This window comes from Sus scrofa, chromosome 6, assembly GCF_054392235.1.
Source record: "Sus scrofa isolate SSC_HxYL_T2T_F1_AM1 chromosome 6, Sscrofa_HxYL_maternal_Yorkshire_Landrace_v2.0, whole genome shotgun sequence".
NCBI classification, from domain to species: Eukaryota; Metazoa; Chordata; class Mammalia; order Artiodactyla; family Suidae; genus Sus; species Sus scrofa.
In genome coordinates this window covers 1,676,673-1,704,593 of record NC_139388.1, presented here as the reverse complement: position 1 = coordinate 1,704,593, position 27,921 = coordinate 1,676,673, and the positions used below count along the sequence as shown (strand labels likewise).

General features: G+C 64.3%; 2 protein-coding genes across 11 annotated transcripts; one reads left to right on the top strand and one right to left on the bottom strand.

The window, feature by feature from the left end:
• Positions 1–141: 141 nt before the first annotated feature.
• GALNS (galactosamine (N-acetyl)-6-sulfatase) lies at positions 142–21,024 on the bottom strand. Of its 3 annotated transcripts, none has more exons than XR_014805005.1 (14): positions 20,838–21,024; positions 14,431–14,554; positions 13,855–13,929; positions 13,068–13,170; positions 12,074–12,217; positions 11,405–11,471; positions 11,179–11,306; positions 10,901–11,040; positions 9,194–9,297; positions 7,692–7,770; positions 7,048–7,150; positions 5,134–5,255; positions 3,158–3,275; positions 142–1,017 (listed from the first exon to the last, which is right to left on the bottom strand). XR_014805005.1 is itself a non-coding variant. In XM_084958592.1 (14 exons), exons 5-14 carry the CDS (start codon positions 12,082–12,084, stop codon positions 931–933), a joined length of 1,017 nt encoding a protein of 338 aa, XP_084814718.1. In that variant the 5' UTR covers positions 12,085–12,217; positions 13,068–13,366; positions 13,855–13,929; positions 14,431–14,554; positions 20,838–21,024; the 3' UTR covers positions 142–930.
• A 60-nt stretch (positions 21,025–21,084) lies between these two features.
• On the top strand, positions 21,085–26,491 carry TRAPPC2L (trafficking protein particle complex subunit 2L). Of its 8 annotated transcripts, none has more exons than XM_084959361.1 (6): positions 21,085–21,136; positions 21,442–21,867; positions 22,503–22,675; positions 23,610–23,697; positions 23,828–23,907; positions 24,580–26,491. In XM_084959361.1, the coding sequence occupies exons 2-6, from the start codon at positions 21,847–21,849 to the stop codon at positions 24,623–24,625; spliced, it is 408 nt and encodes a 135-aa protein (XP_084815487.1). In that variant the 5' UTR covers positions 21,085–21,136; positions 21,442–21,846; the 3' UTR covers positions 24,626–26,491. The 8 variants fall into 8 exon arrangements, with proteins under 8 accessions (XP_084815487.1, XP_084815488.1, XP_003126850.1 ...); XM_084959362.1 differs by having other exon boundaries at positions 21,442–22,011; XM_003126802.5 differs by lacking the exon at positions 21,442–21,867.
• Positions 26,492–27,921: the final 1,430 nt, after the last annotated feature.

The following is a 27,921-nucleotide window of genomic DNA, read 5'->3' as shown; positions in this document are numbered from 1 at the left end:
CCAGACCTGCTGGACTCTTGGGAGAGCGGGGGAGGGGGGGAGTGGGGGGGATCCTTGGCCCGGCCCACTCCAGCCCCCACCATACCAGAGGCAACAACTGCCCCCAAAGCGCATCTCACTAAAAAGAAAACAAACCAGAGCTAAAATGCCTGTTCCTGTATTCTAGAACTGCTTTTTCAAAATTTCCCAAGTCTTAAAAACAGCAGAGTTGGCCTGACAACCTGCAGAATGGAAATATGGTCCCCAGGCTTTCAGGGTGGGGTGGCTGGAGTCTGCACAGACCTGCCCAGGCTCATCGTCAAGCTTTGCCACCCTGGGCTCAAGGGGAGGAGGGCAAGCAGGGCAGCTGTGAGGCACTGACAGGCCCAGAGTGTGCTGGCGTCAGGGGTGAGGTGGTGGCATCAGCTGTCCCCACCGGCCTCGGGAAGCCTTGGCTGCCGAGGATCCAGGTCAGGGAGGATCTTGGTCTGCTCCCCCGTCCATGTTCACAAACCCCCATCATGGGGGGTGGGGCCAGGGCACCCCCCCTGCATAATGGCAAGGGGTGACACAGGACTGGCACAGCTACCCTCCTTGACACCACGGACTGCTGGGGCAGCCAGAGCAAGTCACACGCTCTGGGCCCTGGATCGGTCCGGCCAGGAAGGCAGGTGGAGCAGAGGGGGAGCCTGTGAGACAGGCAGCATCTGGTTCAGGGGCTGATGGCGGCCAGAGGTGGCAGAATCAGGCAGCCTGAATCCGGCAGGCTGAGAGGGAGTGACTCTAGGGCCCGGGCTCGCGCAGGCATGGCCTTGCAGGTCCCGCTGCTGGCTGCAGGTGGCGCAGGCTGGCACTGGGGAGGGCAGAGGGCAGCCCTGGAGCCCGGAGGCCAGAGCCTCTGGCAGCTGCAGGTCTGGGGAGATCCCGGACGTGGCTTCAGCCCAGCAGGTGCTAGTGGGGCCAGGAGCATTTTTCCGGGACAGATTCCGGGGGCGTGAGGCACTTCCCCAGCTTTTCACAGCCCGGGGGCGCCCAGTTCTGGGGAATGAAAATTCAGAAAGAGAACATGCAGTTAATTTAAGCCCTTCTGGACTCAGCAGTTCCCATTCCTGCCCCACCTCCACAGCTGTGGGGTGCAAGCCAGCGGGCACCGCCCGGAAGCAACCCAGCGCCTGAGGCCGGCGCAGCAGCCAGCAGCCCGCTGTTAACGGCCGTCTGCTGCTGAACAGGAGGGGTGAGCAAGCTGCGCACAGCCTCGGCCTCCACGGCCGCTGTAGCAGAGAAGGAGCCGGGCTGCTGAGGCGCTGGCCCAGACTTCCCAAGGAAAACTCTGCAGGCTGGGCCCGGATGCCCAGGGAGAGACTGCTTGTTGTGTGAGGGCTCCCCAGCACCTTCCTGGGCACACCTGCTTTGTGTGGCGATGTTTTCCCCGCAACGAAAGGGAACTCTCATGCCCCCGGGGAGGAAGCCCTCGTGGTGTCGCCTCGTCCCCCCTACCCAGGTGTCCCCGTCCACAGTCATCCATAGAACGGTCCCCGGCCAGGCCCTCAGAGGCTCCTGTGTTACAGAATCGGAGCTTCGGAGCCGGCGAGAGCCATGGGTCACGCCCTCTCCTGCCCTGGATGGTGCCAGGTGGCCCTGGGGTCACGCAGGCCACCCTGCAGGGCCGGATGTAGATCAGGAAGCAGAGCAGAGGGGGGCAGCGAGGGCGCAGGAAGCGGGGCTGGCGTCACGGAGGGGGTCTGCTGCAGCCCTGGGAGCAGAGGACACCACCGGAGCCCTCCGGATAAGCGAGCGGGGCTAAGCAGGACTCAAGCGGGGCAGGGGACCGGGGAGGCTTTGCGGCGCACACGCCCACTCGGGGCGGAGGCCGTGCGCCTCTCCAGGGGCAGCGCTCACTTCCGAGCCTGAGCCCAACCTACCGACTGGGGTCTTCCGCCCACTTGGGGAGGGGGCTCCGCTTTCCCGGCTCGGGGGCGGCCGGGCTGCGGCAGTTCCCGCCTTGTCCAGGAGGTGGCGGCAGCGCCCCTCCCGTCACTAAAACCCCTCCGATCTGTGAGCCACCAAGCGGCTCCGCGGGAGATGGCGGTCTGGGGTGGGGACAACATTGCTTCCCAGGGGACAGCCTGGCTCGGAAGGGCAGAGGTCTCTCAGGCTCTTGGCACCTCAGGGACCTCCTGCTCCACGACGGCGAATTCAGGCAGCAATGCCTGCCTGGGGGACAACAGCCACCAGGCCACCCTCAGCCATCCACACTCCGCTCCTCCTCACCCCCGTTCTAACGTCAACCTCCGTTCAGTGCCCCCACCACACGCACCCACCCTGCACTGCCCCGTCCCTTCCTGCTTCAAGGCAGCAGGTTCCAACTGGCCTGGCTGTGCCAGGCCTGCAGCTTCAAGGGTGCTCACAGCGCCAGGCGGGTCTGCGGGGGACAGGGCGGGGCCAGAAGGCTGGAAGCAGGGCTAAGCCACTGGCTTTGCTCTGCGGGTTTGGGGGCTGCTGAAGCTTCCAATGCGGGGACAGGGGGCCATGCAGACAGCCCCGTTACAGGACGGACCTGTGGGCAGGCCCCCCATGGGGTGTGATGCGGTCAAGGCAGGGACCTGTGTTCCTGACCTGGGAGGTGGCCAACCCGTTGGCCACACACCCGGCCATCCACCAAGCGCGTCCACACCCCACAGTCCCACAAGGATTTGGCTTGTCCCACACTTGCAGAGGGCCCAGCGCCCTGGTGCTCCTCCTGTGAGACCAGGAGGGACATGAGGCACCCCGCCTTTGGAATCAGCTCTGCACGGCGCTGGGTCCTGCCAGGCTGCCCAGGACCCCTGCACCTGTGGGGCAGGCTGTGCTTCTGGGAAGCATTCGGGGGCCAGACTCACTGCAGTTCCAGATGGCTTTTTTTGGGGGGGTCTTCTTAGGGCTGCTCCCGGGGCATGTGGGAGTTCTCAGGCTAAGGGCTGAATCAGAGCTGTGGCCACCAGCCTACGCCACAGCCACAGCAATGCGGAATCCAAGCCACATATGCAACCTACGCCAAAGCTTGTGGCAACACTAGATCCTCAATCCACTGAGCGAGGCCAGGGAACAGCCCATGCCCTCACAGAAACTCCCTAGGGGGCTTCTTGTCGAAGGTGCAGGTGACGCTCTGGGGGCCGCATCCCAGGCATAAGCCGCTTACCATGACTGCCGGGTTGCACACGTTGAGCTGGGGCTGCCCGGGAACCAAGGACTCCTGGTGCTGCTGGACGACCAGGGTGATCTTGCGAAGGGCATCCAGGTACTCGGTGCTGGCAAAGCTGCGGGACAGGGGCACGAGGTCACCAGGGTGGAGGGAGGGACAGGGAGGCTGGGTGGGGGAGCCTGGGGACCAGCTCCGTTTTGTGGTCCAGCATCCAGCAGCTCTGGGGAGAGCGGCTGCGGCTGGGCCCCACCCTGTCCCACGTGGCTCTGGCAGGAGCCGTGTGCCCCAGGAACCCCCAGCAATTGAGGGTTCAGGCAGAGCCACGTGACCAGGACAGCAAACATGACTCTTCAGCCTGCTGTTCATCGGGAACCGCCAAGGGCACTGCCAAGCGCTGCAGCGTCCTGAGCCACTCAGGGTTCCTTTTCATCCCTGTAGCCCAGGTTCATTGCTCTCTGAGTAGCTGCCCCAATCACCATGTCTGGTATGCCCGAGCCCTGGACTTGCACCCACGTGTGTCCCAGTTGGGGCACCAGCCGCGTCCCATCTCTCCAGAGTCTGGTGCAGCAGGGCACACTTTGGGAAGTAGGGGTGTGACAGGAGCTGGGCAGGCTTTGTGTTCATGCCAGGCCCTCTTTTTTTTTTGGTCTTTTTTTGCCATTTCTTGGGCCGCTCCCGCAGCATATGGACATTCCCAGGCTAGGGGTCGAATTGGAACTGCAGCCACTGGCCTATACCAGAGCCACAGCAATGCGGGATCTGAGCCGCGTCTGCAGCCTACACCACAGCTCACGGCAACCCTGGATCCTTAACCCACTGAGCAAGGCCAGGGATCGAACCTGCAACCTCATGGTTCCTAGTAGGATTTGTTAACCACTGTGCCACAACGGGAACTCCCAGGCCCTCTTATAGGGGCGGTGACCCTGAACAGTCACGGGGTCTCATGGGGAGTGCAGGCCCAGTGACCGAGGATTTCGGGAGGTGCCGAGGTGGGGCAGAGGTGCCAGCTGCGGGCAGGGGTGGCACCGTGTCAGGAAGCAGTGTCAGCACCGCCTCCCATCAGGGCGGGATGAGGGCACCTGTCCTCACAGCCCGTCCAGAGTGCACGCCCTGTCTGCAAGCCGGGCTAAAGGCGCTGGGGGCTGCAGGTGGCCCCCACCGGGGCCTGGCTGGAAAAAAGTCAGGAGCAGCGCACAGGTGCTGCTGGGACATGTGGCTGAGAGACCCCTGGGGGTGTAAAACCGCGCTGAGCTGAGCTGGAGTCTGGGGAGGAGGAACAGCGCCACGAGGGAATTTGGACATCCGGGTTGTCCCAGGAGACCAGGGGCTCAGGCTGCTTCCAGGATGCCTCAGTCTAGCTTTTGGCCCCCAGCCCCAGGGGACCTCCTGTGACTTGGGATACCTGGAGACACTCCCAGCTCCCGCCTGCACGAGTGCCCGGGGCCCCGACTCAGGGAGGCACTGAAACGGCAGGGATCCGTCCTCGTCCCCGAGGCCAGAGTCTGAAATCCAGGCGTCAGAGGCTCCAAGGGAGGGCTCCCTTCAGCAGGCGTCCTTGCCGTGGCAGCAGCCGTCCGCCTCTGCCTGTGGGCACACGGTCTGTGCCCGAGCTACCGGGACGCCAGTCGTGCGTTCAGGGCCAGCCTGCTCTAAGCTTAGCTCTCCCCTGACCCCACCCCACTACACCTGCAAAGCCCGTTTCCAACAAGGCCGCACTGTGAGGTCCTGGAAGACTGGGGGCAGCGTCTTCCCTCTTCCCCGGTCGCAGGCCTCGGAGCCGGATGAAGCTCCAGGGAGGGGGCTGTCACCGAGGAGGCCCCCAAGTGGCAGGCCCGAGGCCTGCCGTGGGCCGGGGTGGGCGCCCCTGGGGGGGGGGGCAGGCCCCACGCTCCACGTCCCGTCCTGTGTCCTCTCTCGCGTCCGGCGCAGCCGCGTGGCCGGGCCTGGCTCGAGGCCTCCCCGCCCCGGCTCACCTGAGCGGGAACCTCTCTCCCGGATCTCGTCCCAGGTGGAAGATGAGCGGCAGCTTCGTGTGCTCTTCCTGCGAGTGGGTGGTGACACCCGAGACGTTCTGCCCGGGGCAGAAATCGACACCCTGAAAGAGACGCAGGAGGATGCCGAGCAGCCGCGGCCAAGCGGCAGGTGCTGGCCTGTGCGACGGGGCCTCCCCCTCCCGGCCAGGGCTGCTGAGCGACCTGCCCCGTGGACTGTCCCCTGCGGTCTCGGCACTGTTTTGGTGGGGCAGGGAGTCGCTTTAGGACTCGCTCAGGGATGTGCCCCCTGCTTGTCCTGCAGACACGAGCGTGGCCTGCCTGCGAGCAGCCGCCTTCACACCGCGAGGCGGGACGGACAGCCGTCCACGGGGCAGCTACGTTCTGCCTGTCACTCAAGCAGGGAGGGGAGGAGCCCGTGAACTCCCACTTGTCTGCCCTGAGCAGCCGACTCCCAGTCCGGCTGCAATGGGCCAAGGACGGACACCTGGGTGGGTCCCAAGGGGAGCGGACCAGCCAGAGAACAAAAACGGCTTTAACGGAGGAGAAACAGCCCCGTTTGGCGTAAAAAAGCTGGGCAGTTAATGGAGAAGAATCCAAGGCTGGACAGAAGACCAATTATAACCCGGATGCGAAGCAAATGAGCTTCTTGATGGAGGCCCCGCTCTCCTCTCACGGCTGCTGGCGGGAGGAGGAAGGCCGTGCCCTTGAGCTGGTGCCTGTGGCTTTAGTCTGGAAATGCGGGAATTGCGTGGTCACGTGGACCCCGCTCCTGCCCCACCTGGGCCTCAGACGCCCCACGAGGGGAGGCCACGGGCAGGCGGGCCCATGGATGCTGGGGGGGAGGGGATGCGGGGAAGGGTGGGAGACACCCAGATGAGGGGTGAGCGGGAAGCTAACGGGGTCTCCTTGGGTGAGCCCTGCACCTGGGACCCCAGACCTGTGCCCTGGGACGTGGCCTGTGGAGAAGCCTCTCCTTCCCACGTTAATGGGCTGGAAGGGGCTGGAAGGGGCAGACGGAGCCTCCCTGGGGCTCAGCAGCTGTCAGTGGCTCCGAGGTCCCTTCTGACCTCAGGCGCCCCCTCAGCCTTCCTGCTCCCTGGAGGGGAAGGGCCATCAGCGCCGCGAGCGGGCCTCCCCTCGGCACTTGCACGGAACTGCAAGGGTGCCAACCACGGGGCTGTGCTGGGCCAGCTGCCCTCCCAGGGAGGGACCCGGGTGCCCACAGCTTGCAGAAGGGAACCTCGTGGGCTTCACCTCGAGGAGGCCAGAGTCCGTGCCGACCAAAGCAGCGCGGGAGCTCCCAGAAGCCACCCTTACGGAACAGACGCCGCGTGTCTGAGCCCTGTGCCGAGAGGGCCTCTCCTGACACTTCCCGACCCCGACGTGCACCCCCCCGTGCGACACTTCCCCACCCGCCCGGGTCCCAGACCCGGGTCCCTCCACGTGCAGTGCGCACCCCAGCTGCGCACAGAGCCCGGCACGGAGGAGTCTCCCGACCGATGACGGCTCTCCCGTCTGATTCCGGGGCGTCAGCGGGCTTTCCTCGTGTCCTCGGACCTGGGTGCAGGGAGGGGTCGGGCGGAGACCCGGGAGGGAGCCACGCACGCCTCGCGCCCGAGGGCAGCCGAACCCTCTCAGGACCAGGCGGGCCTCCACCCTCAAGACCTGGGTGGACACGGCGACAGCCTCCCAGCGGGTCGCCGAGTGCCTGGGGGGCTGGGGAAGGCGTCTGGACGGGCCGGGCCGGGTGGGTGCTGTCCTTGCAGCCACACTGCGCACCCCCGCCCCCCACTCCTTAACACGTGAGCCACGGCACAGAGGCCTCTGGTCCCTCCGGCCACTGTGTCTCCTGAAGGACGTGACGAAGAGCCCATGCAGCCCAAGCTCCCTTACCTGTCTGAACTCCTCCCAGGAATTGGTCCAAGTCCAAAAATGGGCCTTGTACTGGCCAAGGGTGGCGGCCATCAGCGTGTTGCCGCGGTAATAGAATATCGGCCTGTCGGGGCACAGGCAGGGTCAGGGGGCGAGTGGAGCGCCCGCCTGCCAGCGAGCTCGGGGCTGACAGTCCACAGGAGTGACAGCGCGACACCGCACTGCAGAAACGCAGAGGTCCCCAGGCTGGGGGCTCCCACGGCCCCTTCACCCTTGGCACAGGGGAGGCCAGCAGGGGGCCTGCAGGGACTGTGACAGCTGGCACTCCCGCCCCGCCCCGGTGGCGACAAGCTCTCATACCAGGTTTCGAGACAGAAAAGAGAGCGAGCTGTGCGCTCCTGGCCCCACCATTCAGGCTTTCGCTTTCGCGCCCCTTCCCGGCGGCCTGGAAACTCGTTTCGTTTGAGCAGCACAGGAGCCGGTCCTGAGCCACAGGAACTGGCCCTGGACAGGTGCCCGGCTCCTGAGGCTCGGACGCTCCCTGCCCCACCTGCGGCCAAGGCAGGGGAGGGGACATCACGGGAAGCAAGGCCTTTCCACCCCGCGACGCGGCCTGTGCCCAAGTTCCCCAGCCTCGCTTCCTTCTGGGCTTGGCTGGAACCCACCTCTCTGTCAAGCGGCCCTGCAGCATGGCTGGGAGGAGGTCCAGGCCGTCAATGGCTCTGTCGCTGGGGGGCTCCAGGCCTGCGAGGGACAGGCTGGTGGTGAAGAGATCCATGACACTGCCCAGCTGGTGGCTCACCTGTAAAGGGCGTCCCAGCCACGTCCACACGCGCCGCAGAGGCAGCCCCGGCTGAGGACACCTGTGCACACGTGTCCCCTCCCCCCCCGGCAGCCTCACCGGGGCTGCTCCCCTCGAGCTCAGGGCACCCAGAGGGGGTCGCGCCCTGTCAGGAAGAGTGGCCGTGGGGAGGTCAGGGGCTGAGTCTGACCCCAGAGCAGCGGAGGCTCCACCGGATCCTGACTCCCAGGTCCTCGCTTCTGCCGGGGCCGCGTGTGGACCCACGGAAGGGAGAAGGTGGCACAGCGCCCCCTGCCCCCGCCACCCCGACCAGGGAGATGCTGGCAGGCTCCACCTGGCCAGGCCCACCCTCTCTAGGCCGACCGTGAACTTCCCCGCTCAGGTGGGAGCGGACGAGGATGAAAGCCGGGGCCCGAGCAGCACGCAGGGCACCGGGAGGAGGAGCCAGACCAAACCCAGCGGCCCAGTCCATGGAGCCGGCAGGAGGAGGCCTGGAGGGGCCACTGGGGGGCTGCTGGCTGGCCTCCGTGGATTCACGCCTGCACGTCTGGGGCAGGCGACCCGAGGGACCCCAACTTAGCGCTTCCCACGCCCAGGGACTCTCCCCAAGGAGACGCTCCGTGGGTGAGCGAGCCCACCGTCACCCCTGGTTCTGCCACCTAGTCGGGGGGGCACGAGGCTGGTGTTCCGTTCAAAAGTTCCGTGGAGGCTTCGCGGGGGGAGGGACAGGCAGCAGCGTTCCTGCTGGCGGAGGGGGCAAAGGACCCACGGGACGAGCAACACGCATGTTGCCAGACGACCCCCCCATCCCTGTGCGGGGTCTGAACCGAGGCCCCGGGTTAGGAAGGTGACAAGTGGGCTCCAGGCCCAGGGTGGGCAGAGTGAGGGGCTCGGGAGCCGGAAAGGCCAGCCAGCGGGCCACCGGGACCAGCCGGGGTCACCAGCCCCACGGTCCACGCCTGTGCGCAGCAGCCGTCTCCGGGGCGGTGGTTAAGCAGCGGCCGGGGAGACGCACTTTGGAAAAGAGGTTCTGTGGCCAAACCAGCCTTACTGCCCAGCTCTGTGCCCCTGCCAGGGCCCACGGCACCCATGGGCACACCGTGATGGGGCCTGCAGGGAACACGCCTGAGCAGCTCAGCCCGGCTCTGAACCGCCACGTGGCTGACCCCAGGGGCCTCTGCCACTGACGGAGCTCTCATGCCCACAGGACAGCCCCTGCCCACCTCCCAGGGCACGTGGAGGAGAGCGTGGAGCTGGGCCTCATGTGGCCGGAGCATGGCGAGCACATGTAGGGAGCAGGCCAGCGACAGGACCGAGCGGCCACACCCCAGGGCGACCACACCTGGCACAGGCGGCCTGACTCACCTGGCCAGCAGGGATGTGGCCGGGCCACCAGGCGATGGCAGGCTCTCTCATGCCGCCTTCGAATGTCGTCTGCTTCCCGCACAGAAAGGGCCCGTTGCTGCCACCTGGCGAGGGGCAGCCACCCGTCAGACCATCTGCCCAAGTCCCCAGGGCCACACATGCCCTGCCAGGCACTGGCCCTCGGGACACGTCTGTTCTCCTGGCTCCCCGCCCGGCCCCGCAGAGATGACCATACTGAAACTCTGAGGCACTGAGATTGGCACGGGGACAATGGGGCTCAGGCCTCAGATTCAAGGTCGGAACGCCTGGAGATGGCTCTGACCGGGTGACTGTCCTAGAGCTGTGGTCACAAGGTCATGCCCCCGTGGGGAGCAACCTGGCACAAACAGGGCATGCACACACATTAGTGTAAGACACAGAAACTTCCTCACGGCCGTGACAGTCCTGCCTGCGCCTGGCAGGTGCCAGCTCCTTGCGCACACCGTGCACAGCGTCTCCTGTGTGCCCGGCCTGGGGGGCCTCGTGAAAGGCACCAGCCCCCAGGCCTGCGTTTCCAACACGGCCACTCTGAGCCATGCCAGGGGCAGAGGACAGGCCGCCGCGTGGTCCCGGCTCACAGGGGAGCCCCGTGAGCAGGACAAGAGGGGGCTTGGGCTCTGCCAGCCTAAGCTACCCGAGACTCCGCAACCTCGGGACCCTGAGGTCAGTGACCCCTGGCACCCAGAAACCCACGTGCCAGTCAGCACAGGGCCGGTGAGGGGCACAAGCCAGAGGTTGACGAGAGCCCGCTTCTTTCCTGCTTCCCTCTCCAGCGGGGGCCGGGTGCCCAGAGCTTCTCCCACTGCTAAACTGCCAGCCTGCCCGCCGCAGCCCCCTCTCCGCTTGAGCCTGCTGTGCCCTGCCTGTCCTGGAGACCCCTTAGCCCTTTTGCCCCCGGGATCCCCCCAGGCCCACCCCTGTGGGGGCTCCTGCTGCCTGGGACCTTCCTTCCAGAGGTGTCACAGTGACTCAGGGCCCTGCGGGGACCCCGGCCTCTTTAAGAAGAATGGGATGGCGAACATGGGTCACCTCTGGGCTGAGAGGCCCCAGGGGCGCAGGGCATCGAGGAGGCCTGCAGGCCGGCAGCGGTGCACACGGCGGGGCCGGGGGCCAGAGCAGCCCCCACGCTGCTCCAGCAGCTCCGAGCCCCCCCATGGCCAGCACTTCAGGGCTGAGGCTCAGCGCCTTCCCTCCCGACACGGCAGCCCACGTGAGCGTGTTTCTGGGGGGGTGACATCAAGCCCAGCCTGGCTGCTGGAGGGTCACGACTCCCTCGTGAAGGGAGGCCCCCAAACACAGAAAAAGGTGCAGTTGACCCGGACACGTGACGACAGACGCCGTGTCACACCTGAGATCAGAACGAAGACGCGGCCGGGGAGCCTGGCTCCCAGGGCCAGCCGGGGACGGAGCCAGGACAGGATGAGGGCTGTGACTCGGCCTCCAGCCGCGGGTCCAAGCTCTCCCTCCCAGCCCGGCTCCGGCGAGGGGCCTGGGGTGGGCGTCTGCAGGTGCCTCTCCCTCCGGAGGGAGGGTGCTCCCCGGAGCCTGGGTGCTGGGCTCCCGTGGGACCAGGCCCAGGCCGGCCCCGCCAGGGGCGCCCCTCTATGCTCGGCCAGGAGGTGGGGGGCGAGGGGCCCCGAGCGGAGCCTCATCTGCTCGAGCACCTGCCTTGTTTGGGCGCAGAAACGAGGGCGGCTCCGTTGTCAGATGTGAAGAAGACGAAGGTGTTTCCCGCGATCTTCAGGTCCCGGAGGAGGCCCACAATCCGCCCGACGCTGTCGTCGATCTCGCGGACGGCGTCCCCATACCTGCGGGAGAGCCAGCACGGGCGGCAGGGGCCGGGGGTGTCCGCGACCGGACAGCGGCTGGACCCTAACTGCAGGGAGCACAGCCGGCCCCCCGACCCCCCGACCCAGGAGTCCAGATCTCTGCGGCCAGGGACTCACCGCCCTCGCTGGCTGGTGCCCAAGAAAGCCCGGGAGGCGTACACAGGGGCGTGGGTGGCGTCGATGGCCCAGTAGAGAAAGAAGGGGCGGCGGGCGGCCTGCTGCCTCTTAATGAAATCCAGGGCTTCCTGAGGAGAAGGACCCGCCGTCGTCCTCCGCCCGAGGCGCCCTCCCCGCCCGGAGCCAGCCCAGCCCCGGCCGCCGTCCGAGGAGGAGGCCCCGTCACCTGCAAGTAAATCTGAGTGAGGTTCGACTCTCCCGTCTTCAGGTTAATTGGAAATTCTTCATAAAACCTGAAAACAGTTCAGACACCGACCTCAGGGCAGGAAAGCCCCTCTCCCTGACTTCGGGAGCAAAGCCACAGGCCTTGTTTATAGAAGAGAAAAAAATGCTCAGGTCAGGACCCAAACCAGGCACCTGGAAGCTCCTGCCCACATCCCGTCAAGGTCACTGAGGCTGGCGCCCGGCGACCCCGCTGTCTGGGAGAAGCATGGGAGCCCTGTGTCACACAGGAGGGCCCGCGAGAGAGAGAGGGACGGGTCTGTGGTCTCCAGGGCCAGGCCGGGGGCGCTGAGCATGTGACCTACAGCCCAGCAGCACGTGTGGTGAGCTCCCCCCACAACCAAACCAGCAACGAAAGAAGACCCAGGAAAGACCCAGCTGCCTGCAGCTGCCCACGGGCCAGACCAGGTCGGTCCCACAGCTGATGGCCCCTCAGACAGCGCTGAGTTCGGGCGGGGGGGAACCCATCCAAGGTACAGTCCCCTCACCACCTGGGGCAGGGCCTCCCAGGGCAGCCGGGACGACCCCCTGGGCATGGCTCTCATATGCCACAGGGCAGCAAGCGGCAGTGGCGGGGCGGGGCCAGCCCAGCGAGTGGGCGGGGAGCTGTCACCTGCCAACCATCTCCCAGTCCCGGTACACGGGGATGTTGGGCCTGGCCCTGTTGTCGTAAGGTCCGAAGTGACAGTTGGGGGACCCAAACCACTCGTCAAATCCGTGCTTCAGTGGGTGGAACTGGGGCCTGTGGCCCAGATGCCTAGAAACAGGAACCAAGACATGTCAGGGACCCCGCACAGGCGCCTCATGCTCCCAGCAGCAGCAACCGCCACCTTCAGAGAACACAGCCAGCCCCGCGTGTGCGGCCTGGGTGCCGCGGGCCCCGCCCCTCCCTGCACAGTCCCTTAAACTCCAGTCGACGGTCACACACTGGGACACGGCCAGGTCCCCAGGACATGACCTGTCAGCAGCACAGAGCAGTGGTCCCCGAGAGGCACTGAGAAGGCGCCTGCCCTTGCGAAGGCCGTGCAGGCGAGTGCAGAGGGGTCGGGGGGGAGGGCCCGGAGCACAGCGGCGGTGAGGGGGAGACAACCAGGGCTGGAAAATCAGGGAAGGCTTCCTGTAGGAAGCGGGCTTGCTTGTCTCCAAGGGCTCCACTGCTCAGGAAAGGGGAGAAGACCTTTATACCAACATCCAGGGCTGCACATTCGGGCGCCCCCAAGGAGAGAAGCCGCTTAACGCCCTCAACCAAAGACCAGCGCGATGCTGTGTGTCGCAATGAGGTCTTTTATGATTGTGGTCATGGGGTCCTGGTGACTCCACAGCTCACGGCCACCCTCCACCTGCTGCCGGACAGAGCCCTGCGTGTGCCGACGTGTCACCCGTGATGGCGCGTGTGCAGTAACACGGCCCCTTCGGTGGTGCCGCCACAGCCAACGCCCCGCCTTGTGACGGGAGGCCCCAGGGGCCCTGCCGCATGTAAGGGACGCTCTGGACAGTTGAGTGGACCCGGGATGCAAGGAGCCCACGTCCCACCCGAGGGGCTCCCGAGGGGCTCGGTTTGGTGAGGAGCCCGTGCGGACGCGCCCGGCCTGGCAGGGTGGGCTCACCACTTGCCCACGATCTTGCTGGCGTAGCCGGCGCCCTTCAGCAGCTCCGGCAGCAGGTGCTCTGGGTCCGGGATGCCGCCCACGATCTCCTGTGGCGTGTAGGCTGCGGGGCCACACAGCGCGTGACCCCCAGGCTCCAGGGGCAGAGCCCTGGTCGGGGCGGCGGCGCTGGGGCACTTTCTGGCTCTTCCGGCCTCTCCTTGCCTTCGCCACGGCTGCCAGGGCAGTCGGGGGCGGGGGGGCTGCACGTCAGGTCTCGGGAACACGTGCTCCGACAGGACGCGCTTCCTTCAAGGGCCCTGCAACCCCACCTGGTCGTGGGCGCTGACCTCGCTGCGGCCGCCCCAGGTCTCAGGGTGGACAGCCGCCCCCACACGGGCAGCGGGCCCCAGGGGGGGGGGTGTGCCCGACACGAAGGCCATGTTGCCCCACCCCCAGGACAGGGAGCAGCTGGGACGGAGGCCGGCCCCCCCCCACTTGCCTAAAACACTTGCTGTGGGGTTTTCTGGTTTGGGGGTATTTTTGGCCTCGCCCAAGGCTCATGGAAGTTCCCGGGCCAGGGACTGAACCCATGCTGTGGCCGCGACAAATCCAAGTCCTTAACCACTAGGCTGCCAGGGAGCTCCAAAACCACATGGTTTTTGATGGAAGCTGTGTGGCCTGTTTTAAGGTGAGTTATAACTAGACAGAGCCCGCGCCCCGGCACGACAAGCGCACTCGCGAGCAGCCAAGTCACCCCGAGGACAGGTGACCAACGCCCCGCCTGTCAGTCCCGGGTGCAGCCTACCGTTCCTGGCGTGCCCGTTGGTGGTGTAGAAGCCGGTGCGGATGGGCAGACGTCCGGTGAGCAGAGCCGCCCTGGCTGCACGGAGGTGACACAACAGAAACCATGAGCCACGCGTCAGGCCCGAGGCTGGCCCTGAGCAGCTTCCGAGTCCTGCCCTCAGGCCCCCCATGCGCTGCTCCCTCGGGGTCACCTCTCCTCCAGCTCAGAGAGGCTCCCCGGGGTGGGAGGGGGACACGCGGCCCCGCCTTGCGTGGCCCCCCGCACACGGCGGACAATCACTTTCCCGGCCACGCGCCTCCCTGAACCAGCCACTGTACTCGGCTCGATGCCAAGTACGGTGGTTCCCAGGCTAGGAGTCGAATCGGAGCTGTAGCCGCCGGCCTCCACCCCCGCTCACGGAAACGCCAGATCCTTAACCCGCTGAGCAAGACCAGGGGTTAACCTCATGGCTCCTAGTGGATTCGTTTCCGCTGCACCACAACGGGAACTCCCAAAGCTGACACTTTCGCCTCAGGCTCTGAGCCCTTGGTGCCAGTGGTGCCCCCGCCCGCCCTCCATGTCTCCAGCCGCACTCACATGGGGAGCACAGGGGGTTGGCCGCATAGAAGCTGGGGAACAGCATCCCTTCCGCGGCCATCCGGTCCAAATTCGGGGTCTCTCTGGAAGGCTCTCCGTACACCCCCAGGTCGCCCCACCCCATCTGCAGGGAAGAGCACGCAGAGGTGGGGTGACCCTTTCCCGCCTGGGGGAAGGGATCAGAACACAGCGAAGGCGCAGCGCCCCGAGGGCGCGGTCCGTATGCAGCCTGTGTGCCATCAGCCGCCCGCCTCCTCCCGCCCGACCCTGCTCGGCGAGTTCACAGGGTGCTGGCACCAGGACAGCCTGCTCTGGCTTCCACACACAGAGGGGCCATCCTACTCTGTCACATGAATTCAGATTTCAAACCACTGGTGAGGCCCCGTGAAGCTAAGCCAGCGAGGCCACGAGAGCCCAGAGAACTGGGCCACCCGGCCCCAGAGAGCGCGTGCACAGCGCAGCGGCAGGACGCACAGCCCAGAGGACTCAGCCCCGGCGTCGTCACTGACCAGCAGGAACTGCGATGAAGTCCGTCCATCTGGTTCTGGTCAGAACAGCCCCACCCCGCATGTACTGTGTGCTCAGAACCTGTCACCTCACCTGGAGATGCAGACGTAATTCGCTAAGACGAGGGCGCACGGGGTGGGATGGCCCTAAACCAGCGACGGGGGGACACAGAGACGAGGTAGCCACGCAGGAGGAGGCCAGGCCTTCAGGACGGGGGCAGAGGCGGAGGGAGGAGGCCAGGAGCCAGGAGCAAAGGAGCCCTGGGGCAGGGGAGGTGGCTCGGCTCTGGCATGGCTGTGGCTGTGGCTGTGGCGTAGGCCAGCGGCTACAGCTGTGATTGGACCCCTAGCCTGGGAACCTCCATATGCCTTGGGTGTGGCCCTAAAAAGACCAATTAAAAAAAAAAAAGGGTAATAGGATGGATAAACAATAAGACCCTCCTGCATCACACAGGACACTAGAGTCACCACCCTGTGATAAACCACAGCGGAAAGAACGGGAAACAGAACAGCCCTGAGTCACTCTGCTGTGCGCCAGGAACCGGGTATGCTTCAAAAAGGAAAACACGTTACAAGGGTAAAGCTGTGTCACGTGCATTGTACCAAGATACAACTTGCCAGGTGGCCCGCTAGGTTAGCATGTGGGCAGGGATGGACAAACAGACAGACACAAGATGACGTAGGCAGAATCCAGGTAAGGTGACAGGTGTGCAATGGCCACAGCCTCTTGACTTTGCCGTGTGTGTGAGAACTCTGATCATAAAACCCTAAAGAAATACTTGAACAGCACAGGGGAACGCGGCCTGGCTCTGCCTGAGCTCCCTCTGCAGCCAATGGCGTGGGTGGGCGACGCTGCCTCTGGGCCCCTCCGGATGCTCCAGGCTCCCTCCAGGCTGGCTCTCTCCTCGCCGGGACAGGGGCTTCTTCCCAGGGCGATGAACAGCTCCCAAAGCTGACCTTGGTGACGGCTGCGCCACATGGCGAAGGGGGCCGCGCCCGCTGCCCGGGTGAACGGTCACGGAAGGGACACCTTCCCAGAGGGGGACAGCGCGGCCCCCGCCCTGCGAGGCTTGGCGGGCCCCGGCCACTCTCGGCCCTCTGGGGCCTCTGAACGCTCTCCTGACTCGTGGGCCTTGCTCAGCCGGCCAAGGGCGAGGCTCGGGCCGTGAGACGGCGCAGGTCTGGACCAAGATGAGCAGGTGGTGGACCGACCGGAGAACCCGGAGACGCGGGCGGCCTCGCGAGTCCCACACAGCCGGCCCGCTGCGGTCACGGGGGCCGGCAGCTCTGGGTCGTGCACGGGGGCCGAGCGTCCGCGCCTTCCCACGACGGGCCCAGGTAGGTCTGCGGCAGCTCTCAATGTCCCCTGCGCTGGTCAGCGACTCCCACGGCGCGCCCTCCATCAGGTGCTGCGGCCTTGGAGGAGGAAGCGCCACGCGCCCCCAGTGCTGCGCCTCCTGTCTCCCAGCCTCCCGCCCACCCCAATGTGCGGGTCCGAGAGCCAACTCGGGGCCTCTGCCCTTGGACGCACACTCTGCTCTCAAAGACCCTTCCGGGAGCTCCCGTCGTGGTGCAGTGGTTAACGAATCCGACTAGGAACCATGAGGTTGCGGGTTCAGTCCCTGGCCTCGCTCTGTGGGTTAAGGATCTGGTGTTGCCGTGAGCTGTGGTGTAGGTCGCAGACACAGCTCGGATCCCCCGTTGCTGTGGCTCTGGCATAGGCCGGCGGCTGCAGCTCCAATTGGACCCCTAGCCTGGGAACCTCCACGTGCCGCGGGTGCGAAAAGACCCTTCCGGCTGGGCTTCCTCTGGAGCTGGTTTCTTCTGAGGTTGCCGAGACAGCTTTTCTCTGACAACAAGAGCTGGAGTGAAAGCTGTCTGAGAGAAGCATGGCAGAGGGAAGGAAGGCAGGCGGGGCTCGGGGGGGCTGCCTCCCTCCTGCTCGGGCCAGGAAGGAGCAGCAGAGAGAGGCGGAGAGACTGGTCACGCGGGCAGCTTCTGCTGGGCACCACCCGAACCCAGCCTCCCAGGAGGAAGGCGGGGCTCAGCACAAATCCCACCACTTCCAGAAACCCTGTAGGCACAGGGAGCCCCTCTTACCAGGGGCTGCCAGGCTACTCCCCAAATTCAAGCTCCAGATGGCCGCCACGGGCACACCTGCTTCCGGGTGAGCCTGAGGCGCAGTCCCTGGCCTGCCGGGTTAACTCTTTCCTGCTCAGATTCTACTTACTCGTTGGCTGGCTTTCTTAGCTGTAAAAACAGGGCTGCTAACATCCACCGTGCAGGGTTATAGGGCTCCGTGAGACCACCCTCCCCAGCACCGGGGGTCCCCCGCACAGTGTAAGGGGTGCTCCTGCCCTCCCAGGGGACCGTCCGCCACACAAGGCCAGCCGGAACCAAGGGCCTGCCGTCCTCCTGCCGTGGCCCCTCCTTTCCTGCGTGGGGACTTCAAGACTCTGGTGACAAAGGCACCAGGCCCTGGGCGTATTCATGTCCGCAGGCATGGAAGGCCCTGGAGGTTCCCGATGGGGGCACTGCTACATGGGGCCACCGAGGGGATGCAGGAGCGGGCTTCTGTGACCCGGGGGTCCCCCTTAGTCCTGTTTTACAAGTAGGAAACTGAGGTGTGGCCCTGTGGGCTGGGGACGCCCAGGGAGGAAGCCCTGTCCCCACACCCCATCCCCGTCGGCCTTGGAGAACTGAGACGACTCAGGGACACTGAAGCTCCTCTGGGTCCTCTCAACTCGCATCCCGGGGCCTGCCCTGGGTCTGACCCTGGAGCGTGCGCCCTCCTGCCCAGCCTGATGACCAGGGCAGAGGCAGCGTGGGGACACAGAGCTGGTAGGGGGGTGGGGGGCTCTGGATTCCGAGGCCAGAAGCTGTGCGGTCAGGAGAGCCCTGGTTCCCACTGCTGCTAAAGCTGCTTTTTTTTTAAGGGCTGCACCTGCAGCACATGGAGGTTCCCAGGCTAGGAGTCTAATAGGAGCTACAGCTGTCGGCCTATGCATAGCGACAGCAACACCAGATCCGAGCTGTGTCTGTGACCTACGCCACAGCTCACCGTAACACCGAACCTTAACCCACTGAGCAAGGCCAGGGATTGAACCCGCAACCTCATGGTTCCTAGTCGGATTCCTTCCCGCTGTGCTGTGACGGGAGCTGCTAAAGCTGCCCGGACTGTGTTTTCTGTCATTCAGTGACCAGGACAGGGGTCTCCCCGACTACTCAGGCCCTCAGCTGCTGAAGAACCTCAAAGCCACAAGGAAGAACCGCACAGGAGAGGCCCTGGGCCTCCTGGCCCGCTGTGCCAGTTTCCTGGGGCCCCACCCTGCACACCCAGCCAGGGGCCCTGCGTCAGGCCCCTGAGTAAGACGCGGTCACGCTCTGCCGCTCAGGGCCTCCACCAGGCCAGGGAGCCGCCTGGCTGAGCCTGCAGCCCAGCAGCTGGGGAACAGGTGGCTATGGGCACACATGGTACCTATTCAGCCCCAGAAATCCAGAACACGTCCCTCCAGCAGGCCTGCAGGGCCAAACCTTGCTGGTGAGCCTTCACCTTGGAAAATGGGCAGGGCAGGAACCCGAGCCTGGGAGCATCAGCTCCAAGGAGGCTGGAAGTGACACAGAGCCAGCGTTCCCGAGACCCACAAACAGGGTCCCCGTACCAGCCATCAGAACGGCTCCCAAGGCATGAGCTATGGAGCCCGCTGTGGAAGCTGTCACGTCTCAATGCACACGACTCGAGAGAAGCAGGTCAGCTCGAGGTCTCTCTGCCATCTTTCTGGGCTTATCTTTCCTTTTCACTTTCTAGGGCCGTACCCTCGAGGCATACGGAGGTTCCCAGGCTAGGGGTTGAACTGGAGCTACAGCTGCCAGCCTACGCCACAGCCACAGTAACATGAGATCCGAACCGCATCTGCGACCTACACCACAGCTCAGGGCAACACCAGATCCTTAACCCACTGAGCGAGGCCAGAGATCAAATCCGCAACCTCATGAATCCTAGTTGGATTCGTTTCCGCTGCGGCTGCATGGACTATGCACCATCTCTACACCTGCATAGGTGGGCACGCCTGTGTCTTTTTCTTGTACTGCATCTTAGGAACCCAATGTGTTTTACACACGTAGCGTCTCGCAATTCCAACCAGCCAGGACCCCCTCGCAGCCACCTGAGGCTCACAGCCTCGGTCAGAGGCTCCTGTGAGATCTCTGCTGGCCTTCTGGGGAACTCTGGGCTATTTTCACTCAGAACAATTCTGGCACCAAGTATGGGGGTGGGGGCACCACACCAACCTCTTTTCCAGGCTCCAGGCCCCACGTGGGAGTCCAACAGCCTGGCTCCAATTGACACCTCTGACCCCAACCTGGCCTCTGCCCTCACAGGTCAGGGCTCAGCCCCACAAGGACCCCCCCACCCCCAAATTCAGATGCCAGCCCCAAGTCCCAGGCCTCCTGCAAGTCGGGCTCCCACAACCTCCCCCAGCTGGATAATTTCCTAGAACAGCTCCCAGAACTCAGGCTGGCACTGTGTTTACCTCTTTCCTGTCTCAACAGGTACAAGAGACGACCTGGGCGGGGTTTGTGGGAAGAGCAACCCTGCCCTCTCTGGGCCGCAATGTGTCCGCCAGCCTGGAACCCCTTGAAGCCCAGGGCTGAGGGCTTTTGTGGAGGTTTTGTTACGCGGCCATGACTGGTCCAACTGCTGCCGTGGGTGATGGACTTCAGGCTCCAGCACCTCCCCCCTCCCCGCGAGAGGTCAAGGCTGTGCTGAAGGCTCCAACCCTCCAATCTCGCCCTGGACTTCCTGGCAACCTCATCTTGCAGCCAACCAGGGCCCCACAGACACTGTCACCACTCTGGACTCACAGGCTTAGGAGCTGTGTGCAGGACCTAAGCGCTGCCTCAGCCCTCAGGACAGCAAGGAGGGGAGACCCAAAGGCTGCAGTCCCCCCACAGCTCAGAGGGATGGGACCTCAGCCCAGCTCTGTCCTCGACCCCACTTTACCCCAACGCTCACGTGGACGAATTTCAGAACCTCCACTTCACTCCTAAAAAAGTGTCTGAAAAATACACTCTGGGATTTCCCGTCATGGTGTGGACAAAACGAACCTGACTAGGAACCATGAGGTTGCGGGTTCAATCTCTGGCCTCGCTCAGTGGGTTAAGGATCCAGCGTTGCCGTGAGCTGTGGTGTAGGTGTGGCAGCTGTAGCTCCAATGAGACCCCTAGCTTGGGACTCTCCATATGCTGCTAGTGTAGCCTTAGAAAGGAAAAAAAAAAAAAAAAAAAGAAAGAAAAAGAACACCACTCTGACTTCCTGGGTAAGGAGCACGGGGACAAACTCACAAAGGGATGAGTGGACACCTCAGGGCCGGCCCACCAGGGTGAGCCGCGTGACCTCGGGCCCAGGGCTACAAACACCCAACAGGGGACATTTCTCGGCTCTGTTCTTCCCCATCCCACAAAGGCCTGACCTTTGGTCACAATTCTCAGCAGGACCAGAGCAGCCAGACCAGGTAGTCTGGACAGGCCCTGGCAAGGCAGGTCCCCTAAGCCAGAGGAAAGGGAGGCGACTTTCAGGGAAGGCAGGCTGGGGTCACGGTCAGCAAATGCCCACCTTCCCCGCCCCAGACACCCCAGCAGTGGGAGGAGACAAGGGTGAGCAGGGGCGCTGGCCCTCAAGCGGCCAGCGGGTCTAGGCTGCCGTCTGTCCTTCCAGCGCGGGAGGGGCAGGGAAGGAGACAGGGCAGGAGGGTCTGCTCTTGGCCCGGCCTGGACACGACCACCTCACCTCAGCTTCTCCCACGGGCCAGGTGGCGGGTGGCAGGGCCCGGCGCTGCCGCCCCCGCCGCGCCCCCGCCCGAACGCAGCCGTCCCGGGAGCCCCGCCCGCGCCCGCACTCACGTCGTCCATGAGCAGGAGCAGGATGTTGGGGGGCTGCGGGGCGCCCGTGACGCCCAGCCCCGCGGCGCTCAGCACCAGGAGCAGGTGCCACCGAGTCGCCGCAGCAACCGCCGCCATGGCAACAGCGCCCAGCGCCGAAGAGCCCAGGAACCGCGGGCACCCGGCGAGCCAAGCAGGCGGTTCTTCCGGGCGGGCGGGCGGGGGGCGGGGCCGGGTCTGCCACGTGACCGGCGTCGTCACGTGACGCGGCCGGCGGGGCTCCCAACATGGCGGTGTGCGTGGCTGTGATCGCTAAGGAGGTGCGTACGCAGGCGGGCCGGCCCGCTCCGCGCCAGCCTCGCTCTCCGCCTCCCCTCCTTCCCTGCCCGGAGGGCTCGGGAGGGGGGCCCGGGGGCTTCGCGGAGGCCAGGGGCGGGCCCAGGGGAGGTGCCGCCCGGGCCTGCACCTGCCGCTACCGGAGCGTCACAGGCCGGGCCCTCCTCTTCCGTCCGGGCCCCCGCTCCGCCCGGCCGTCCGTCCGTCCGCTGGCTCTGTGGATTCTTGCTCCCGACTCTCGACGTCCACTTTTGTCCATCTTTCTGCGCTGTGCGCTCCCGCCGTGCAGGCCATCACCCTGGACCATCGACTGTCCCTTCTCCGAATCAGGCCGTGGCGCACCCCTGCCTGAAACCTCAACAGTGGCTTTTCATGACCTTAGGATTCTGTCTGAATTCCTTCCCTGTGCCACCGACACGCCCTCCACTCCAACCAACGGAATAACCTGCAGCTCCCGGGCAGGCTCTGCGCTTTCGCATCCGGCCTCTGCACCTGGAACCCGTCCCTCCCCCTGCCCCATTCCCATCCCTTTACCGGGCGCCATAGATTTCTTCTAGAAGCTGTTTCTGAATCCTAAGACTGAGCTGCGTGGCCATCCGCGCGCTGCTCCTGCACAAAGTCTCCTGGGTCTTCTGTAAGACCCGGCTCTGAAGCAGGTTCCCTGCAGCTCCTTTAGTGCTGGCAGCCCTCTGGCATGTGCCAGGTTTATCTGTGGGTGGGTTTCTGGACTGTTTTCCCCGTGTCATCCTTATTGGGGTAGGGACAGCCTTGTATTTGCTCTATCTGTGCGGTGCCAGGCTGGGGACAGAAGCAGTGAATCGTGGCCTGTGGAGCCTGGGAAGACACTCTTAACTCTCAGGTTAGGTTGGTGGGAAATGGCTGTGCAGAGATGAAAGGAGGGTGGAGCCAAGCCTTAAGGGTGTAGAGGGGGAGGCTGTCAGTGCTTCCCCCCGGGCCACAAGACTGCAGTAGCTGGCATGGCGGGAAGCGGGCAGTATTCCAGGGCCCAGAGGAGGGCACGTGCTGGGACGGGGCTCTCCACACAGAAGGTGAAGGTGAGTGACAGACTGCACTCAAACCCACTTTCCAGAGCTGTCCTTTTTTTGTCTGCCCGTCCTCATGATGCCCCTTGGCAGGTAGGCTGGAAACCCCCACGGATTAGGTTGGCTCCCTGAAGGCGGTGCCCACAGCAGCTTGGAAGATTAGGCAGTGGGTTTGGGGGAGCAAGCGCATGTTCTTTTGGTCACAGGCACTTGGCCGGTCCTCCCTCCTGAGTGCCCTTGGCCTTGCTTTCCGGGTACACCCAGGGTGGATTCGCGCCCCTCCAGCCGCCGGCATCCTTTCTTGCAGAATTACCCTCTCTACATCCGCAGCGTCCCCACGGAGAACGAGCTCCAGTTCCACTACATGCTGCACACGTCCCTGGACGTGGTGGACGAGAAGATCTCCGCGATGGGGAAGGCGCTGGTGGACCAGAGGGAGCTCTACCTGGGCCTCCTCTACCCCACGGAGGACTACAAGGTGTATCCTGATGCCAGCGGCTCGAGTCTGGGGCCTCCCTGCCCTTGTGGGCTGCACTGCAGCCTCAGGTCACCTTGAAAAGCATCTCCTAACCCCCCTTGGAAAGGAAAAAAAGATGCGTGCTTTTGGCCAGTGGGGAATGAGAGCAGCCTGCGGCCAATTAACACCTCACTCCTTTTTTTCTTTAATGAGGATGATAGGGGACTAGCCAGGCTTTAATTGCCTGGAGAACTGGGACAACCTGCACCTGTCCCCAGGGTGTGGGGAGGAACTGGGCACTCTGCTACTTCCGGCCTGCCTGCCAGGAATCTTTGCAGTGCCTTCTCGGTGGGACACTGCCTCCTGAGCAAGGGGTGATTGTTCACTCATTTCACTGTCCGGCCCAGCCCTCTGAGTCACTGGAAAAGCTTGACCAGGTCTTGGGACAGAGGGCTCGAAACCCGTGGAGCTCAAAGACACTCCCACAAGCAGTCACGTAGGTCACCCAGCATCACTGCCCAGGATCCACTGTTCCACGAGACAGAGTGGCCTGTAGAGGCGTGGGTGCCTTAGGCAGGACTCACCTAATTGGTGCCAGCTCCGGTTTGCAGTTAATACTCCCCGGTGGGGAAGAGATTCAGAAAGAGGGCGAGGGCCCCGGGCTCTGGGCTGGTTGCCCCGGGTGTGAGTCATGGCAGGCCTTAGTTGCCTGCCTGTTGCTTCTCTGGTCACCATCAGAAGCTGCCCCAAGGAAGTGTCTAGTCATACCTGCGTCATCCCGTGTCCTGGCACTGGGGGATGGGCCTGTCTGGGGCACTTGCCGTACTGCAGGCTGTCGTGTGTGTCCCGGGCAGCCGTGGGGCCGGGCGATGTCACAGACGGTCGGTGATACCATGCTGCATGCAGGCTGTCACCGGGTCCCTGTGTGAACAGCATGTTCCCTAACCAGCGGTGCAGCTACGGCTACGTGACCAACTCCAAGGTGAAGTTCGTCATGGTGGTGGATTCTTCCAACACGGCGCTCAGAGACAATGAGATCCGGAGCGTGAGTGCGGGCAGCGGCGGGCGCCTGGCCGCTCCGCTTGCCCTCCTTGTTTCGTTAAAGCGACAAGCCCCACGTGTGGCAGCAGCCGTGTGTACGGGAGAATTTCACACGTTGCTGGCTCTTGTTGCAGATGTTCCGGAAGCTGCACAGCTCCTACACCGACGTGATGTGCAACCCCTTCTACACGCCGGGCGACCGCATTCAGTCCAGGTGCGTGTGTGCCTGCGGGGCGGCCCTGCACACACGGCAGACAGGGTCGGGGAGAGGGCGGGGGTGGAGCGTGCCCATCCCGTTTCCCAGGGGCGCCCAGCAGGGACGGGGGCGCCTCCCCAGATCCCGGTGAGGCCCAGGCACAGGGACAGGAACCTTCTGGGAGAAAACAGCCTCCTGCCGCTGCCCGGTTTTGTCTTTGGCGTTGAACTTGGCCAAGGAGCAGATCCGGTTGCAGGCATCTTCGGAACAGCCTTCCATAAACGCAGGCTTAAGATCGGCGTCACAAAGACGCTTCTCAGCGAAGCATCCCCGGCGCACTCCACACCTGCTCCCGGCAGTTGCCTCCATCCCCAGAACAGTGCCCAAGGGGCCGCTCCTAGCCAGCAGCTGACCCCAGCCAGGTCCTTCCTGGAGGCCTCCCTCAGTGGCGAACTGTGTGTGGGGACATCCTGGGTCCTCCCCCTGCCTGGCGACCAGCCAGGGCAGCACCGCCGGGAAGCGCCCAGGGATGAGGCCGCAGATGCAGGTGCTCAGCGCCCGGCGAGGCAGCACGCACATCCTGGCCTCGCCCCGTGGACTCCTCTGGGCCTCGGAGCCGACATCCCTTCCTCCGCCGGCGGGGGTGGCGGGCCTGGGTCCGCGTGGCCGACGACTCTCTTGTCTTTGCAGGGCCTTCGACAGCATGGTGACAGCCATGATGATCCAGGTCTGCTGAGGGAGAGGAAGCCGCCTTTGGGCAGAGCCGCCTTCGGGCAGAGCCGCCTTCGGACAGAGCGCGGTCTTCGTGGGTGTATTTAGTGCTGTGGGTGCCGGGCCTCCGCTGCGGAGCGCGGCCTCGTGCCCAGGGGGGTGGCGACTAAAGGTCTTGTGAGACCCGCTTTGGCTCCCTGCTTCTCTGTCAGCGGAGGGTTTAACTAAAGAGGGCGCACAGGGGCCCCTTCAAGGACCGGACGAGCGGGGAGCCCTTGTCTCCACCAGCCCGCAGGCAGGGGCAGCGGGTGGCAGGAGCTCCCGCAGGCAGAAGAGGCTGCGAAGGGACGGGCAGAGGCCCCGAGGGCCGGCCTCCCTCGCCGCCACTGTGCCCTCCAGTGGCCGACCGGGCAGGCTGCCCTGTAGGGTCGGCCTCCGGTGTCAGAGCCGGTTGGGGGGGGCCCGTGGGTGGTGTGCACACCTGCTCCGTAGAGAGCGGCCCTCTTCCTGGTCGTGGCCCGGCCTCGGCTGGTGGCCCTCTTGAGAGCTCAGAAGCCTCCTCGGGTGCCGCCTGCCCCCTGGGCATCAGATGAGCAGCAGATTCCTGGCGTCCTCTCTGCCTGTGGGTGCACCTGGTTCCTGATGGCCCGAGGGCCTGGCACGAGAGCCAGCCCCCTTCCCTGCCGCCCCCCCCCCCCCGGCCCTGGGCAGGCTGGGGGGGCACTTGCCTTTGAGGAGCTGTCGTAATTGGATTTCTGCATCCTGCTTCCCCAGAGCCGGCTCGTCGGGTGTGGATGGCAGCAGTCCGCCCCAGGTGACTGCGGTTAAGGAGCGGGCAGCCCAGGTGCTAGTGCCCTTGCTTCTTTGGCTTGTTTTGGAGGCAGAGGCCGGCTGGTCTGCTCAGGCTGTTTGGGCAAAGCTGGCCTCCTGGAGTGCCCCCGCCCCACCCCAGTCATTCGGAGAGAAGGTCTCTGACCAGGAGAAAGGCGGCTCAGACCCCGCAACGGGGAGGCCTTGAGCGTCGCGGCCTCAGGCTGGAGCTGGGGTGTGCTCTGCTTGGCCTGTCTGTGTTTCCTTCCCTTTCTGTGCTCACAGGGGTCATCTTTTAAGTTACAAAAGTAAAAACAACTCAGCCAGGACCATGTGTTAAAGACACGAGTCCCAGAGGCCCCTGGTGACTCAGTTGGCTATGGATCTGGCACTGTCACTGCTATGCCTCAGGTTGCTGCCATGGTGCGGGTTCCACCCCTGGCCTGGAGACTTCCGCATACTGCGGGCACAGCTGAAAAATAAGCACAACCCAAGTCCTCGGTCTCCCCCGCCCCACTCTCCCCAGGGGAGCTGGGAGACCTGGAGGAGGGACGAGAGGTACCCACGGCAGGTGGTGGTTGGTTTGCTGCAGGCCACCCTCACGGGGCTTCCCACAGCCCATTCTCGTTTTTGGTTGAGCCTTTACAGCGACTGCTCTGGCCTGAGCACTGGTGGAAGCAGGGACTGCAGGTCACCAAGCCAGGCTTCATTCTCCCTTTTGCCTCCTTACTCCCCGAACCCCAGTGTCACTGGGAACAACAGGCTGGACAAGACAGTTGCTGCCCTCGCGAGGGGGGATGTGCGGGGATGGTGTCGGGAGGCACCTGCAGAAAAGGTCATTAATGGGGATTCAGCGGGCAGTTCCTTCATTTTCTCCTTTCTTTTTTCCTGGAACTGGGGTGTGATGGCTAGAGCTCAGGCAGCCATCCTGGGAGCATGCAGACAAGATTCATCCCCTGAGAATGGGGAACAGAAAGCTAGACGGTTGGGTCTTTGCTGACATACCAGCCCTGGACTACTTATGTTCAGCATTTTTTTTTTTTAATGTGAGAAAATAAAATTAAACCCCTGTCTCATTGAAGCCACTGCTATTTGGGTTTTTCTGTGGGTGGAGCCAGACCAACCTGTAAATGGATTTTACATTTGAGAGTTTCCACCCACATTGTTAGGCAGTGTTTCTGTTTTAAGCCTGAGAAGATCAAGGGTTAGAGCACTCTGCTAGCCTTTGCTCTGCCAACAGAGCTATCAGACGGCAGCTTCACCTTAACTCTTTGCATCTCTACTGTCAGGCTGGCCTCGTTGTGGGCCCCCTGCCTCCCTGTCCCCTGCCACCGTGGGCACATTGTACCCCAGAGGTGAGCCCCATCAGGTCACCTCCTAGTCAGCCCTTGGCTGCTGCCACTGCAGGTGACTTCTGCCCTCCCTCCCCGTCAGCACCCCCTCTCCTTGTGCCCCAGGCCAGAAGGGCACAGGGGTCCTGGCATATCTTGTCTTATGGGTTCAGCTGAGAAGGTGGAGGTGAAAAGCCTTGGCTGCCCTTGGCCTACAGCATTCTCCGCCCTGCCTCCACCATGGCTGCCTGAGCCTGGCATCCATGGGAAAGGGGGGGCTCCTGGCCCCCCTCCTCCAAGTGGCCACACAGAAGGGATCAAGAAACTACTTTGGAAAAGGGTCTAGTTCCTCGGGCTTAGACGCCTGCCCGCGGGACTGCCCAGAAAAGCAGCTCACGTGATGAATGCGCCGGGACCCGCACAAACCTTCGCCTAGAGGGGAGCCTCATCACCTTCACCACGGGTCCTGCAGCCCCCAGGTGCACGCGGTGCAGGCCCTGCCCTGCGCTCCCAGCAGCCTCGGCAAGTCCCTGACCCTTGGGCCTCCTGCCGCCTTCTGTGGGGGCGGGGCTGGTGTGTGTGTGTTGACGTACTCACAGCTCTGGACATCAGAGACAGAAGTCAAGGTGCCGAGGGGCCGGTTCCTTCTGGGGGCGCTGGGGTGGGGGTGGGGGGAGTCCCGCTCCAGGCCTCTGCAGCTTCCGATGGCTGCCAGCGGTCCCTGGCGTTCCTCAGCTCGCAGATGCCTGTCTCGCGCAGCCAGCGAGACGGGCCACCCAGATGGCCCAGGAGGTCTCATCTCCAGATCTTTAGCACAGCCACGTCTGCAGAGGCCCCTTTTCTAAATCTGAGCTCATCCACAGGTGCCGGCGGCTGGGATGCGGGCATATTTTGGGGGTGGGTCAGCCTTCACCCCGGTACAGGGCCAGTGCTGACTCCAGATCACAATGGTGTGACCCTGGCCTCAGGGAGGACGTCATGGACAGGATGAAGCAGAGGCCCGTCCTCCCCAGAGGACGCCCGACTGGGGACCTTCCACCTGGACTAGAGCCCAGAGCAGCTGTGTTCGCAGCTTAAGCAACTGATACAATGTTGCAAAGTGAAGGGAGTGGCTTCAGAAAAGCCCAGGCAAGGATCATCCACTGGTGGTTATTTACCGAGGGTCTGCAGGCGGGCCCCG

Coding starts and splice junctions, on each gene's coding strand:
- GALNS (XM_084958592.1), bottom strand. Junction 11,307..11,404: donor TCACTCAGATTTACTTGCAG/GTGACGGGGCCT, acceptor CCTTCTCCTCAG/GAAGCCCTGGATTTCATTAA. Junction 11,041..11,178: donor GGCACCAGCCAGCGAGGGCG/GTGAGTCCCTGG, acceptor GCTCTCCCGCAG/GTATGGGGACGCCGTCCGCG.
- TRAPPC2L (XM_084959355.1), top strand. CDS start 22,130: ATGGCGGGAAGCGGGCAGTATTCCAGGGCCCAGAGGAGGGCACGTGCT. Junction 22,208..22,502: donor TCTCCACACAGAAGGTGAAG/GTGAGTGACAGA, acceptor CCTTTCTTGCAG/AATTACCCTCTCTACATCCG. Junction 23,698..23,827: donor GAGACAATGAGATCCGGAGC/GTGAGTGCGGGC, acceptor CTCTTGTTGCAG/ATGTTCCGGAAGCTGCACAG.